Here is a 16,736-nt window from a genome sequence, read left to right on the forward strand (position 1 = left end):
TGCAGGTGGAAGTATAGTAACAAAAAGAGGGACTTTGGCACTAAAGACTGTAACGTTGAAAGATATCTACATTGTAAGGTCATTATGAAGGGATCTTCTAATGGTCAGTATGAACAGGAGGAATGATTACAGCAAGAAAAAACATGTTTCACTGACTGTTTGGTTTAAGACAAACTTGAATAAATTGTGAATGATGTAAAAAATAAAGAGCAGACATCTCGACTTAAACATTCAATAGTTTTATTGTGAAAAAAGTCTCTCTTCATACCCTCGCCTTGAAACTGTACAATCAATAATTTAAAAAAAAAGAAAAATGTTCAGCTTGAAGAACATCCTCTCTCTCTCTCTCTCTCTCTCTCTCTCACACACACACACACACACACACACACACGCACACACACACACACACACACACACACAGCAGCTTTAGCCAAAAAACAAGAATAGTGTTTTACAAGTGTTTTTTTTTTTTGTTTGTTTGTTTTGTTTTGTTGTTTTTTGTTTTTTTTTTAAGTTATCATCACAACACTCCTTTATGCTCCGTTACACAAACACTTCCACAACAGGCGATATCAGAGGGCATCCCTGAAGGGGTCCTGAATCTAATTTCCCACCATCCTCTACAAAACATTTCTATCTTTAAAAAAAAAAAAAGTTCATGGAAACCAAACATGGAGGAGCAACAAGACTGTTGCAAAGAGTCAACAAACACTCGAGGAACCAAAACATGGATGGAAACGGTCGTTATCACTGAACACACGCCGAGGCTGATGCACGAAACAAAAACCTCTTCCTGTTTATCACAGAGAGGGAAACCTCTTCCAGAAAATCTTGGTGACGAGCTCGAGTCTGATTCCGTTTTTCGGGCTCCTTTTACATCGTTTGACGGCGACGAAACAAACGAAGGCGACGCGTCGGATGTGCAGACAGGAAGCAGAAAGCTCATTTAACACAACTCTCATTATAGTTTCCACACTGAGGAGTCGGGAGATGAAGATACAGCAGAAGAAGAAACCTGAGCTGCAGCAATCAGTCCCTTAATCAATCAGTTGATCCATTGATAATCTAATTATCATTTTACTCATTTTTTTAAGCAAAAATGTTTCTCAAATTTGACGATTTGAAGCGTTTCTGTATCAAACAGGGTTGTAATTTTAAATGGAATATATTAGATCACTATTTTCTGACATTTTATAGACTAAATGAATAATTGATTATCTGAAAAGATGAATTATTAATCAAAATTTATCATTAGTTGCACTCTTGGTCACCTCACAGTTGATAATTAGAGCTGAAACAATTAAAAATTAAAACAACAAATGTTTTGATGATTGAAAAAAATCATTTTAGTCTTTTTTTTAAAGCAAAAACGCCCAAAAACTTGATGATTTGAGGTTTTTCTGTGTTGTACGTGAGAGAAAATTACATATTTTTGGGGGTTTTGTGCTGCTGATGACACAAAATATGACATATGAAGACATCGCCATGAGCGTTACGTTATTATAGCAGGAATTTTCACTATTTTGTGACATTTTAGTGACATAATTGATGATGAAAGTAATGGTTAATTGCAGTAGACTAGTAGATGGACTAAAGCAGGTAATAAGACGCTGCAGTAATCTGAGCGTGGAGACACACCGAGGTCGATAAACGAGGAGAAGCAACCAAAAAACAGACTATTAGAGGTGAAATATCTGCGTAACCCGGTGTTAAAAGAGGCGACGACGCTGGCAGGTTAGTTCGGTATATTATTGAGGAATAAAAGAAGACGGTAACAGATGCTGAGGAGGACCTACTGAGAAACAAAGCACGCAGCTGGCAGAGCTTCCTAGAGGAGGAGTGGAGGATGAAAGAGAGCAGAGACGGAGCCGGGGCGTACTGATGAAGCCCTCCAGAGATCTATGAAGAGAGCATCTATTATTCAGCAGCTATGAATCATGGGACGGCATGCGGAGGCGGTGGAGCAGATCAGAAGAGGAGAAGAAGAAGAAGACGAAGACGATGACATGCTGCATTCGCTCCTGTGGGAGATCCAGCAGCCGGAGCGCTTTTTAAAGAAATGTTCAAACTGACCGTCGAATCACACATGAAGTGAAACATCTTGTGTTTCAAACAGCAGATGTTTCCTTGTTGTTAAAACTATATTTACAAGACGTTCGCTTGTATGTGTCGTCTTTTTCCTGCTGTACATGAAGGCGGCAGGAACATGAAACCTGTTTACTGTTTTCTCATCATCAGATATTAAAGGATCAGTCTGCTGGTTTTCTATATTTTTACTTATTGTCAACAAATCTCATGTTCGGATCCAAACCAGCAATGAACTGACCTACTAACCAGTATCGTGTGTGTATCAAACCCAAGCAGCTGTAAAATGAAGCCAACAGGAAGTGCCAAATACTGCAGTTCCTTGAACGGCCACTTGAGGCTCCAAAAGCGAGTCAATCCCCACAGACCCTCATGTTAAAATGCCCAACTTAACAGCAGAAATAAACATGTTTACAGCCTGGTACCAACAACGGTTTTGGTCTCTGTAGCTAATTTCCTCTTTCATGACAACTGTACGGGGGGTGAATTTTTTTATAACTCACCCGTTTAAATGTTATTAAGCCGTAAAGTTCTGCATAATGAAGGACATGGCTGCTTTGAGTGACAGGTCCGCCAGCCGCTAGGTGGCTTGTTTCAGCCATTTGGCCCCGCCTCTTTGCCTGTTTTTGATTGGCTGGGAGTTAGGCAGCGTCACGCACTGCCAAGATGGCGACGGCCGGAGCGGCTCGCTTTGAGAGAACCGCTCTTCAGAAACCAACGGGTGACGTCACAGCAACTACAGTCTATGATCAAAGCCTGATGTATCTTATTCCTCCGCTGTCGTCCAAAAACGACTGAAACGGCTCCGAATTCTTCTCCAGCTCGTTGACTTTGTGCTTCATTGTACTTTTCTCAAAGAACATCAGAACAAAGTCAAGAGGATGTGACAGAACTTCTCTCCTGAGACTGAAAACATGATCTAAACCAACTAAGACGAGCAAACTCTTCATGACGAAGGAGCACGTCAGCCAGCGCAGCACAGTTTAATGGTTTCTGGACGACGACGACGGAGGAGTAATATATAATATATATCTATCAGGCTTTGGATGAACACACACAGTACTGGTTAGTAAATCAGTTCATTGTTGGTTTGATTCTGTTTCTCTCTTGAGTCACCAACACACACCCTGTAGTTTATTTTGATTCAATCCCACACACACCGTCCTGCTGCCAGAAACACTCACTACAGCACCACATGTGGATTCATCCGCCGCTGAAAATAGTCCCCAATAAATACACTTATTTCCTCCTGTTTGTTTGATAAAAAACTACAGTGAGCAGCTTTTTCAGGAAATCACTGAGCCGTTAAAAAAAAAAAAATGAAACTATATATTTGTGATCTGTTTTAAAGAACATCACCATGTTTGTCCTATAAAACACTAACTTGGTCCTAATAGTGAAACATTAAGCAGCGCACACTGTAACGACTTTACTGTGACTTTATTAAGAGTGAACGAGGTGTTTCACCTGTAGGTTCACTCAGATAAACACATCTGAGTCACATGACTCATTATCACAGTCTTCATTCTCTCAAAGTGAACATTTATAGAGGGACAGCTGTAGTCTGTTCATCCTGTTCAGTCAGATGTTTAATGAAGTTTAATTATATAAAATGCTGTCATTCTTGTAACTTTGTGTAACATTAATCACGTCATGTTTTTTTGTAATATGTATATTTTCATTCTCGTGCCCTTTGAGGGGATGGAGACTGTGATAATGAGTCATGTGACTCAGATGTGTTTATCTGAGTGAACCTGAAGAAGCTACAGGTGAAACGCCTCGTTCGCTCTAAATAAAGTCACAGTAAAGTCGTTACACTGTTGATTTTCACCTTCTATGTTCCTGCGACCGACCAGCACCTGACTGGACACACCGGCTGTGCACGAGGAGTTCTGTCCTTTGGTCCTGTTAGTGTTCATAATCAGCATATAAACAGTTAATAACTCACTATAATGTCAACAACTATAACTCCTCCTGTGGACACTGGTAACTGCAGGCTACAACACAGTAAAACACAGTTGTAATAATATAAAATATGTCTTGATAGGAGAAGTTATAACTGTTAAAATGTCCCTCTACCTGCTCATAACTACATTATGTAAATGTTTATATTCTGCTTATAACAGCTAAATGTACTGTGGGAAATTCACTGAGACAAACACGGGTCCCTGTTTACTGTCAACACTGGTAATATTCCACTTTACCGGACCCACTGGTTTCTGTTTACAGCCTCACATATCTCTGCTTCACATCACCTCAGGGTGGGGGGGGGGGGGGGGTGCAATGAACGTATGGAAAACACATTAGTAGATAGCATGAATGGGGGGGGGGCTCAACGTAGAGCAGAAAAACAGGATCTGGCTGCTTTAAAAAGGTGTGGCAGTTTGGAACAGGAGAGTTTAAAAAATCTGTCTTTTTAGTGGCGAAACGTTCGACGTCTGACGAGAGTTTTCATGGTGGGAAACGTCTCATCTTCTCTCCGTCTGTGTGCTCGTTATGTTTGGCTCGTAATAAACACACAGAAGGAAACACAGATTCTGGCTGCAGCAGACGGACTTCAGGCCTGAAACTGATCATTACTGTCGTTATTGATCAGTTGTTTAGTCTATAAAATGTCAGAAAATGATGAAAAAAATCTTGATTATTGTTTCACAAAGAACCGAGATACAAGTTAAAATGTCTTGCTTTGTCCACAACCCAAAATATCTTCAGTTTACTGTCATAAAGATGAAAGAAACCAGAAAATATTCACAGAATTTAGATTTTTTTTTCTTTAAAAATGACTCAAAACAATTAATTGATTATTAAAATAGTAACTAATAGTTGCAGCTTTAATAAAAGAGTTTTCACTGCGTGTAAAAGGTGCGACATGACACACTCAGCGACAAGAGAGAAGAAGAAGAAGAAGAAGAAGAAGAGGAGGAGGAAGTGACAGCAGATCATCTCCAAACTACAACTCCCAGAAGCTCTTTGGTCAAAAAGAAAATGTTTCCTGATCCGAACCAAAGTGGATATTAAACATTCTTATTATTGCCAACAAATGACACATAAAGACCCAAACTGACTGACAAGTGATGCTCTCTACAGCACCAAATGTGGATCCATCCGCCGCTGAAAATAGACCCCAACAAATGCACCATCTCCTCCTTTTTGTCTGCTAAAAAAAAAAAAAAAAACTAGAGTGATCAGCTGATTTAGGGAAATTATTGAGAAGTTGTTGTTTGTATAGAATATAAATTCATGAGACATTTTTAAAGATTTCTATCTTCAGTAGGAAGCGACGGGTTCGGAGCTGACGGCCGCAGACGGAGTAGAGACGTCATGAGATTTGTTGACATTAACAAAAATACAGAATAATTCCAGCTTTATTCTTTAAAAACTTTAAATAAATAAAAAAAAACCCACAGTTTGTATTCTGAACGGATTTGAAGAAAAGACTTTAACGATAAAATTAATTATCTGCACGTCAAGTTTAATTAAGTCGAGTCAGAAGCTTTTTAAATGTCACTGAAACCTGAAGGTGAGCAGAAAACTCATTAAAAAAATGGAGGGAACTTTAAATTTGTCGATTTATTATTTGGTATCCGTGTGAACCGTAACGTAAAATCTAAACATTTAAAGGTTTGAATCCGTTTACGGAGGAATTTAACTCGTCGATTTCATATTTTTAGTCGTCGTCGTGCTTTAAGCGGATAAAAAACAGCTGCATGTGTTTGTCCGATCGGAGCCGACACAACGTGAGAGCAACCTGAGACCTGGTCCAGGTTCAGGTTGCGTCCCCTCTGGGATTTTAACGGGGGGGACGAGTTTACCTGAAGAGAGTTTAGAACCTAAAGGCCACGACGGGGAAAACTTCCTCTCATCTCGTCACCAAGATTTTCTCCTTCAGCGATAAAACACACAGCTGATAGACAAACAGACGACTGACTTCTACTAGTGTCTGGATCGTTACTGTAGCTTATTGGTCTTTCAAAAACAAAAAAAACAAAAAAAACAGCAAATAAAACGGACGTGTGGACAGACAGAAAGAAATGTGAGACACACAAAAGTGAAAGAATGTTGAGGTGATGTCTGCGACGCCGACAGACACGATGAGTTGCATGTAGAGTAACTAAATATGGTTTCGGTGAAGGATTTCTGTACATGTAGTTAACACTCGTCTCTTTAGCGGTTGGTTAAGTAGTGAGAAAATCAGGCCTGCAGAGACCAGAAGGTTCGTTCTCCTCTGATATCCTGAGACCGTTAGAGCCCTCCTTCCCTTCCCCCCCTCCGTCCCCCCGACAGCCGGAGAGTCCTGTACACTCGTGAAGGAGGGAGGTAGCCGCTTCAGTTTTTTTTTTTTTTATCCCTTTATCCATCATTCCTGCTCTTCAGCTCTTCAGGTTCAAGAGATAATCGCGTCCCCTCCCCTCCGGCTCACACACATCCTGTACATCCCGTCTGTCTCCCGATGATGCCGTCGATTCCTCCTTCCGTCGTCGTCGTCGTCGTCTCTCGTCGTCGTCGACGACTCGGGACAGTTAGGAGATTTTACAGTTGTTCCGGGTGCAGTTCTGCGGCGGGCTCTGCGGTGGACGGATGGACTTGGAGCGCTTCAGGCTGTTGCCTTTGGAGCCGCCGGCCGGGTTGGCCAGCGAGTAGGAGCGTCCGTGCATCATGACGGCGTTCATGCCGTTGGCCATGGAGAAGGACTTGAGGTGGGACTTGATGGCGACGGGCAGGGGGAGCTTGTCGATGAGGTGGACCGGCGTGCACGACACGATGGCTCTGCAGCAGAGGTCCTGGAGGCTGAAGACTGCGGAGAAGGAAGGAAGAGGAAGTTAAGCACAACCTAAAACACTCGATACTGAGACTCTGAGCTGCACACGACCTTCAACAAACCTGCAGAGAAGTCAGGAGTTCAGTTTTCACTACCAGATTTCAGGCTGGAAAACATTTGATGAGAAACAGCTGGAAACGGACTAAACAGAGGAGAGTGTAGAGAGCTGGACGGTGTTTAGAGGATGACGTGATGCACCTGAACCTCACACTGGTAAATTATTGTATTGTTAAACTATGTAAACCAGATGATGTAGCCAAAAAAAAGGAAATATATATATATATATATATATATATATATATAAAGGCCTGGTCACACCCGCTTTTAAAACAGTGAGATTTGGCAGCTCGTTTCAACAGAGTGAGTCACCATCAGTGTATCAGTGAGTTTCTCTTGTTCAACTCTGGTGAACTCGAGAGCTAAAGAAGACGAAGAAGACTAACAGCTGTTCAGGGTTTTCCTGCAGAGTTCATCGAGGTCAATGTGGACGTTTCACTGCAACATAAAATGTAATTTAATACCTGTTTCACCTTCATGTCAGCATGAAAGTAGGATAGAAAACCAGTAGGGACGAGATATATAATTATATATTACTAGAACAAATCTTATTTCAGTACTCTCTATTAGCAAAAATATCAGAAATGTTGTTTTAATTAGTGTATAATCAATATCAATGGGCTATTAATGATCATCCTCTCCTCATTATTCAAAGAACATCTATGTGAGAGGTGCTGTTATGAGAGTAGCTCCTTTAAAGGTCCAGTGTGTGAGATTTAGTGGCATCATCTAGCAGAGCAGACTTGGCAGAAATGGAGTATAATATCCATAAGTATGTTTTAATTAGTGTATAATCACCTGAAAATAAGAACCGTTGTGTTTTTGTTGGCTTTGAATGAGCCCTTTATATCTATACAGAGAGCATTTTTGCTTAAACTGACACCTGCATGTTATGAGAAACTGGTCTGCAGCTTCCAGCATGAAGAATCTCACCAGTCTCACTTATAGATGTTTAATGACAACCAGCAACCACATACATATATATATATATATACATGATATATAATTTACATTACTGAGAGTAAATATTGATGCTTTTGTGAATTAAATGTAAGACTTTTTAATGCCATCTACGGCCTTTGTTTCCTTTTTTTTTGTTTTAGGGGTTTTTTAGGAAGACCTGCAGATACTCTGTGTTGTTGCCGCCACCTTCTGCTCCGGAGTTTGAACCAGAGATTAAATCCTACACATTAATCCTGTCTGTCTAATAAACTCAAAGAAAACTCTGCTGCTGCTCCCACTCGGCAGGTTCATTAAAGTTTTAATGCTGAACTCCAGTCTTCCTCAGTTCTTCCTTCATATATTGTCTTTCTTGATCATACTTAGTATAATCTATACTTGCATGTATAATAGTCTCCTCAGCCAGCTGGTAAATATGCACATATATCAGTATTGGTATCGGCCACTATGAGTTGGAAATATCAGTATCGTGCCTCCCTGGACAGAACCGAACTGCACTGCCTGAGACAACAAAGTATTTATTATAAATACTAATTATCCTGTAAGCAAACAGTGTTAAACATTTAATCTGTTATAGATTATTCTTATACTTAATATGTAGACACAGTAAGAACAAACACAAAGAAAACAAAGTTTAGGTGGATTTCAGAGGTTCCAGGAGGACGACTCAGACTTTATTTGTGTCTGCTGAGCTCCTCCCGCTGACGTTAAAGTCGTTTAACGCGTCAAATTAAGTTTCAGCAGAGCGAGCCTGAGTCTGTTCACTATTAATCCTCTGAAGACAAGCGGCACATCACTTCCACTCGCTTTCACTCTGTAATTACAGACGAGGGAGACGGAAACCGACAGGAACGAGGGAGGATTAATTATCCAACGAGAGGCTTGAAATATGACTTCTACCTGATGATAACTGCGGTACATAAGCGGCCCGCTGATGCATCAGATTGTCTTGTTTTTTTCTCACCTCTGTTGGGCCTCCAGAACTTCTCCATGCCGTGTCTCATCAGGACGATGCGCGACAGCTCCGTGAAGGACTCGATGACGTTGAAGTTGCACAGCGGGCTCACCTCGAAGAAGGTCATGCCGTTCTTCTCGGCGTACGCCCTCGCCTGCTCGGTGGGGACCTGCCGTTTGAAGGCCAGGTGCAGCCGGTTACCCACGAGGATCCGAGGCACCCCCGGAGCATGCTGGGTAGGAGAAAAAAAACAAGACACGGCGTTACACGTAGCTGACAGATGTGTTATATGATACTAAAACCTAAATTAATATATTCTAGGAAGGAAAAACACTCTTTGAACTGATAAACGCAACAGATTTAACTTATTTTAAAGGAGACTTTCTGCAACGTTCCCCTTAAATAAATTTAATTCTTTTTAATATCACATTGTTTAAGTATTTTTAAGTAAAATATTTGCTGATCTCAGGTGCTCACATGTAAGAATTTGCTGCATTTCTGTGTCTTCTGTTACAGTTAACTGAAATATTTTGGACTGTTTGTCAGACAAAGATGTTACACTGGACTCTGATGTCTTATAGACCAAAATGAATTAATCAAGAAAATAATGGATAGTTGCAGCGATAGCTAACGGACACCAGAGTTGAAACTATTAGTTGATTGACAGAAAATTAATCTATTTTAATAGTTGATTTAATATTTTTTTTAAGCCAAAATGCCAGAAAATTGCTGTTTTCAGCTTCTCAGATGTGATGCTTTAATGGTTTTCTGAGTCATATATGATAATAAACTGGTTTTATTTGAATTCATTTTGACATTATGACTAATTTAAACAAATATTTCTCCTCTTGTGAAGAAATTCAGACTCGTACGACGGCTTGAACTCGTAAAATTCAGAAAATTCTTTTGTACGAGAAAACTGATAAAAGCCACAGATTCTCCTGAATCACTGTGACGCGCCTCTTCAGAGTGAACCTGTTGGTACCACAGCTTCCTGTTTGAGGCTCGTTACCTTCATACAAAGTGACCAGCGGAGGCTCGTTACTAATTCAAGGAGCTTGTGGGAGCGGCGTGCGTCTCGCTCGGCCTCTCGGCCTCTCTTTAATTCATCCTCATCTGTTCTGACAAAGCGAATGAAACGTTACGGCAGCGAGAGGCCGACCTCTCTCCTCCCGACTGTCACCACGCATCAGCCTCTCCGCCGAGGTCGCTCTCATACTGACGGCGGCGGCAAATACTGAACATGTTTACAGACTTTACGCTCTCTGTGCTTTTATCTGCATTTGTTGAGAAATAAAACATGATGTGAGGGTTGAACTGCAGCTCACTACAGTCTTTACTAAAACAATCAATCGATTAATGGACAAAATAATCAATAATGACAATAATCATGTTTTTATCAGCTTGTCAGTCACACTGACCTGTACCAACGGTGCAAATTATGATTGATGACTGATTATCTAAAATGTTGTTGATTAATTTTCTGTCAGCTGACTGATCTGTTCATCTAATGATCGTTTCAGCACAAGAGGTGATTGATTATAATGAGATCAGACACTCGTTAGTAGCAAAAACAGCAGTAACTGTATGAGTTAGTCGTAGAGTAGAAGAAGTAGCTGTAGTGTTAACGGCACTAACGAGCAGGACCACACCAAGAGATATTTGGTGAAGTTGAGGTCAAAGAGGCCTCACCAGTGATTTATTTATGTATTTGTTTGTTTATGCTGGCGACTCAAAAAATTGGGGAGGACGAGAGGAAAACCAACACGACGCATCAAACTATATCATTGTCCCACCTGATGAAATGGGAGGGGGGGGGGCTATTTTCTTAGTATACAGAAATATATAAAGTAGCACAAAGTTTATAATGTGATACAGGAACAGATCAGTGCTGAACACTAAAAACATTCACAGATCTATAAGTGAAGGTTCACATCAGAAAGTGTTAATGCATGTATCAAATACATGACTTACACACTCTCATCTATGTGCACCACATACAAAAGCTGACATGTTAACACTAGGGGTGCAACGGATCACAAAACTCACGGTTCGGATCGTATCACGGATTTAAGTCACGGATCAGATCATTATTAGGATCAGACAGAAACAGCAAGGAACTTTTAAGATGTCCAATGTTTATATAAAATAAAATATATAAAATATTTAATGCTCAGTTATTGTAATATGAGGCATGAAACCTTCCTCTTTTCAACAATGAATGAAACAGCTTCTGTCCACATCATCAAAACCTGATGATACCAAACATTCACCGCTAACGTCAGTTAGCAGCTAGATGCTAATCAGCTGCTCAGCTGCAGAGAGAAAAACATTAATCATTGTATTTATTGTGTTTATTGTCATTTTTGCTCCACATTGAATCTTGCATTTTATTGGCCGTGTGTGTTTTAAGCCCGTCGAGTTTTCCAACAAACTCTTTGTTTTGAAATGTTCAACAGTTCTACTAAAATCTACTAAACATTTCTTCCAGCGTGTTTGAGGTCATTTTAGGTTGTTTTCATGTATCGTGCGTTCTGCAGGTTTTCATTCTGGATCAGCGCTGAAAAGATTCCTTGTGTTCCTGCTGACGAGGAATCGATAGCTGTTGATTGATCCACGATACGATTCAATCACTGATGAAAACAAATCATTGATTAACTCATTTATTATTAAGCAAAAAGGTCAAATATTTTCTGTTCCCAGATTCTCATAAGTGGTGATTTGCTACTTTTCTCAGTGTTGTATTGTTGTAAATTGAATATTTTGGATTGTTAATTGGACAATTTACAACTTTAATATGTCGCCGTGAAATGTGAGGAACAAATTTACAGACTGATGAATAGAAAAAAAACTGCATAATCATTAGTTTCACTGAGACAACACAGTTCAGGCTGGTAGAATATAAAGTACATAAAAGAATAAACAGCGATCCGTCCTTCAACATCTTTTTTTACAGCGTTTAAATCTCATCCTGCAGACGTTTTTTTTTTCATCCCTCCATCTCTGCTTTACTTCTGTCTTTAACAGCGGTCGACCGCACCACGTCCGTGGAGGTGGAGCAGGAAAGGCCAAACTAAAGCATACATTCCACAGGCCAAAAATAAAACCACACACACACACACACACACACACACGCACACACACACACACACACACACACTCACACACACACACACACACACACACACACACACACACACACACAGGCAGGCAGACAAAGCGGACATCCTCGTCCTCAAGCGGAAGGAGATGATGAGAGTAACACACACACACACACACACACACACACACACTCACACACTCACACACTCAGGTTGCTTTAGTGATTCACTTGTATTGAACTTTTGTTCCTGTTTTATGGAACAGGAGTGTTTTCTAATCACTGAAGCTTTATTGATCCCTGCAGGATCATTAGAAGATCCAGCTGGATCGTTGCAGCAATAAAAACAGCAAAAACAGCCAAAAAACAAGCAAATTACAATTGTTTTTTTTTTTATTCTACAGCAGTTTTTGACTCCTCGTTACTCTAATGATTCAACAATCCATCTACAAGTTAATGAGATGGTTTTTATTTATTATTTTCATACAACAGACGTTCACACTCGTCCTGTTGGGAAAGTTTCCCAGAGATAGTGAGGAGTCGTTGTCATCCTTCGAGTCTTTTCTCTCTTCCATCAAAGCAGTGAAAACATGAATCTGTATCTTCTCTGCCACATTTTTCAGTCTGTTTTTTGTCTGTTTGAGCTCCTCCTCGTCTGTGATTCAGTGATTCTCGTCGTTCTTTCCTGTCAAGACGTCAGAAGTCGCTTCGGACTCGTTTTCTCTCGTCATGAGTTTATTTCCTCGGCGGCAGAAAAAAAAAAACAGGTTGCACAAGCCTTCAGAACCTGAGCTAACACGTTTAGCGCTGACTGACACCGACAGACTCGTGTAGAGACACACCGGGAGACGCTCGCTAGCGTAGCAGCAACATGCCTGCCAGTTATTTCTGATGCTGACCTGAATTTCTATTCGACACATCAGTCAGCCTGAGAAATGTTTCAAACATTCTTTTCTTTCCATCTCACAGTCACAAACACTCATCCATGCTTCTGTTTTTTTCACTGGTCGTCCTGTAAAAGCTGCACGACGGCGTCAGCTGCTGTATCCTGACCGGGACCTGAATGTTTAACTGTGTCACCACAACACTCAAACAATTCCACTGACTTCCTGTTCAGTACAGGAGCGACTACTGGTCTACAAAGCACTGACTGGTCTGGCTCCAGCTTATATAGATATTATATAGAGGTATTTCCTCCAAATCCACGACCTTAAACTGGCGACAGAGCTTTCAGTGAACTGAGCGGAAGACATTTTTTATTTAATTGAACTTTTAATTAGTTCTGTGTGTGTGTGTGTGTGTGTGTGTTCATGTTTGTGTGTCTTTAGTTATGTTACTGATTTTCTACTGTTCATTCACTCCTTTGTATGAATGTATTTATCTTAAGAACACGTAATTGCCTCGTCTTTCAACGCAACACGACCCATCCATCCATCCATCCATCCATCCATCCATCCGTCCGTTAAACTCACCTCGTCGATCTCTCTGATCCACCTGTCGATGCCGTCAAATGACCACCGGTTGGTGATGTCATAAACCAGCAGGATCCCCTGAAGAAGAGACGCACGAAATTAACTCTCAGAGTATTAAAGTTTAATACAGTCAACACAACCTTTAGATTAGCAGGTTTGACTTCTTACAGACTGGATTTGTTTCCATTTTATTCTATTTTATTCTATTCTCTGACCTGAGCGCCGCGGGAGTATGAGCGGAAGATGGTGCAGAACCTGCCCTGACCCGAGGTGTCCCTGCAGAGAAGAAGAAGAAGAAGACGAAGAAGAAGAAGAAGAAGAAGAAGAGGTGGACAGAAACAAACAGAGTCAGTTCGGTTTAATTTGTTTCACACATGAAGACAAAACACATGAATGAAATATAAAAAGTACATGTGAGAGTTTGGTAGAAACCTTTAATAATTAATATGAAAAACATTAAACACAAACATACAAAATCACAAAAACATTTTAAATATTAGAATTAGAATATAAAATTGCATCATAAAATCAGTGTAAAATTAGATTAGAGTTTTGTTGTATTAACATCATGAACAACAGTTACTGGGACTGATGGTTATTCTCCACCATGACGTTTTACAAACTGCACGTCTGGTCACTTCCTGTCAACCTGCTGTCAACTCTTTAAATAACCGGGTTAGCCGCTCAGCTAGCCTCGCCGGGCGCTCAGCTCAGTCCTTCTTTACTCCTCCGTGAGAACGACACTAGTGAACGTTTGAGTTACGTTAACTGGGCGGGCGGGACACCATCTAACCAGCCACACCTGAACCAATAAGAGGCCTGGCTCCGTCTCTTCCTGTTGTCTGCTGCAGCACGGTGAGCTGTGCGTGTTAGCTTCCGTCTCCTGTTGACTGTGCATCAGACGCAGTAAGTTGTGGTTTCTTTATAAGCCGAATGAGTTTGAGTTAAGACTTATAAAGTATTAAAGTGCCCTTTGTGTACCGATAATCATTTTGATTAAGATTACTGGAGTATCTTTGTTTGCTTATTGTTTCATCTGCCTTTTTTAGCCTTTAAATCATCATCAGCAACATCTGACAGTCAACTATTCATTGTAAACCTGTGGAAAAGACAATAAACTGTTGAACTGCTCATCTCTGGTCCTCATACTTTGACTGGTGTGCCAATGCAGAAATAACCCAAAAGTCCAGTTTTTACATTAACGTTACTCACCTTCGTAGTTGAAGATGTAGCTGGAAACGTACAATTTAAACCCCTTAATCCAGCAGTGAGGTCGGAGATTTACTGCTCGCTTTCATACATCAGTTCTGACAGCGAGTGTCAAAAAGAAGCCGTAAGGACTTAACGTTAAAGCTGTGAAAATCAGCACTGGTGCTACACTGAGTGACTGGCTAACGGTTATCTAAGACGCTTTTGTATCTAGTGCCAAAAACACTAGATACAAAAACAAAATACGATTAAAAATATGTACAAAATGAACTGTAAGGTGGAGACGAAGGTAACGATACTGTAGAGTCGACAGCAGAAGTAAAACGGAGTAAAGAAGATATACGTCAGTTTATGTGACAGCAGGATATTTTCTAAATCTATTTATTAGATGTACAGTTTCATTCAACAAGATAAATCTTCAATATCTGATATTTAAACTGAACACGTGATGTTTTATACAAAGGAAGATGAAGATTTTCAGCCTGTCTAGTTGGATAATTATGATTTTATGAATTGAGGTAAATCTGCATTCTTATATCTCAACTTTAAAAACTAATGTTGAGATTTAAAGAAGGTCAAAAATATTCAATAACTGCAGTTTAAAAAGTAAAAACTGTTTCTGCAGCAGCAACGTTTTATACAGATCAGTTGGAAAAGTACTGGCCTCTAAAATCTTACAGCATGTTAAATATGGATCAATTAAACTGTAATATTATAGGTTTTAGCATCAAGGACAAAACACTGATCTAAAAACAGCTGATTCAGTTTTATTAGAGGCAGCAGTGATCAAACTTTAATGCTGCTCTTTAAAAAGACTTTTAGAGATTCGAGGTTTTATAGAAAACAACAGTTTGTCTCGTCACACACGTTCAGCTCTGCAGGACCAGAATACATCCCATAGTTCCAGTTTTCACAAAGAGAATTAACTTTAGATAACGATGTTGTGACCTGATGCCTCTTAACTCCAAAATATTATAAACAGCTGTTTAAAAAACAGGCGTAAAACATATAAAAGGAAGTAAAAATTTCACAACTTCTGCTACTTCATCACCAGTTTCCTTTATAAGCCTCATAGAAGCTTCACAGAGACTTTTTAAAATGACAAAACTGTGGATTTTTATCCTCCATCACTTCCACTGAAAACACATTTGAAGGATCTTTTAATATCCAGTATGAACAGGAGGAATGATTAACTGTTGCTATGGACACCTGACTCCTGGTTTAAGACACATAAGATACGAATTTTGACGCAACTTGTGTCCTTCTTGCGCACATAGTTATGAGATATTAGCCCACGGGTTCCTACTGAAGTCATAAAACCTTTTAAAAAACACTGAATAATTTCCTAAAAAACAGCTGAGCTGATATTTTTAGCAAACGTTACCCAAAAAAAAAAGGAAATAGTGCATCTGTTGGGGACTATTTTTAGCGGCAGATTGCTGCTCTAGTGAGTATTTCTGGCTTGTGTGTGTGATTAAATCAAAATAATTGATGTGTTTTTAATAGTTTTAGAGCAACGACAGAGATCTACAGCACAGAGGAATAACATATATCAGGCTTTAGATACACACATGATACTTGTTAGTAGATCAGCTCGTTGTTCGGCTCTACGTATGAGATTTGTTGACAATAATTAACACAGAAAATGAGCAGACTAATCCTTTAAGTTGTTAGTTTCTCTCTCTTACGGAGACAGAAACGAAGAGGAAGCCGAGGACGAGGTAAAGAGTGGGAGCAAGATCCTTAGACAGTCAAATAACAATGAGACAGTGAGGAGAGGAGGAAAATCTGAGGCAGCAGAAATAAAAAAAAAAACTGTTAACTGTTCTCTCCACGGAGGGGAGGACGAGGCGTTGGCTCTCCCCCTGAAGAGTTGAATTCTTTGGCCCGCTTCCACCGAGCGAGCGAGCCTCGCCTAGCGCTGCGGAGCGTCTTCTCTGACGGTTACATGCATCCGCTGCATCTCTACTGATGCAAGATTATTGGTGAGGCGTGTAACAATACGCAGGAGATAAGGACCCACAACACAACGCTGGCGGTGCAGCACCCTGCAGCTTCTCTGTACACCAGCACTACGAG

General features: G+C 40.2%; 1 protein-coding gene across 1 annotated transcript in view; it reads right to left on the bottom strand.

Moving 5' to 3' along the window:
- Window positions 1-223: 223 nt before the first annotated feature.
- Window positions 224-16,736, bottom strand: part of LOC137200878 (ras-related protein Rab-40C) — a 29,409-nt gene continuing 12,896 nt past the window's right edge. The window contains exons 3-6 of the mRNA XM_067615576.1: window positions 13,664-13,724; window positions 13,449-13,526; window positions 8,886-9,108; window positions 224-6,880 (exon numbers count right to left, since the gene is read on the bottom strand). Of these exons, the coding sequence (XP_067471677.1) occupies window positions 6,606-6,880; window positions 8,886-9,108; window positions 13,449-13,526; window positions 13,664-13,724 (637 nt within the window). The 3' untranslated portion in view covers window positions 224-6,605. The remainder of the gene's footprint in view (window positions 6,881-8,885; window positions 9,109-13,448; window positions 13,527-13,663; window positions 13,725-16,736) is intronic.

This window comes from Thunnus thynnus, chromosome 17, assembly GCF_963924715.1.
Source record: "Thunnus thynnus chromosome 17, fThuThy2.1, whole genome shotgun sequence".
NCBI classification, from domain to species: domain Eukaryota; kingdom Metazoa; phylum Chordata; class Actinopteri; order Scombriformes; family Scombridae; genus Thunnus; species Thunnus thynnus.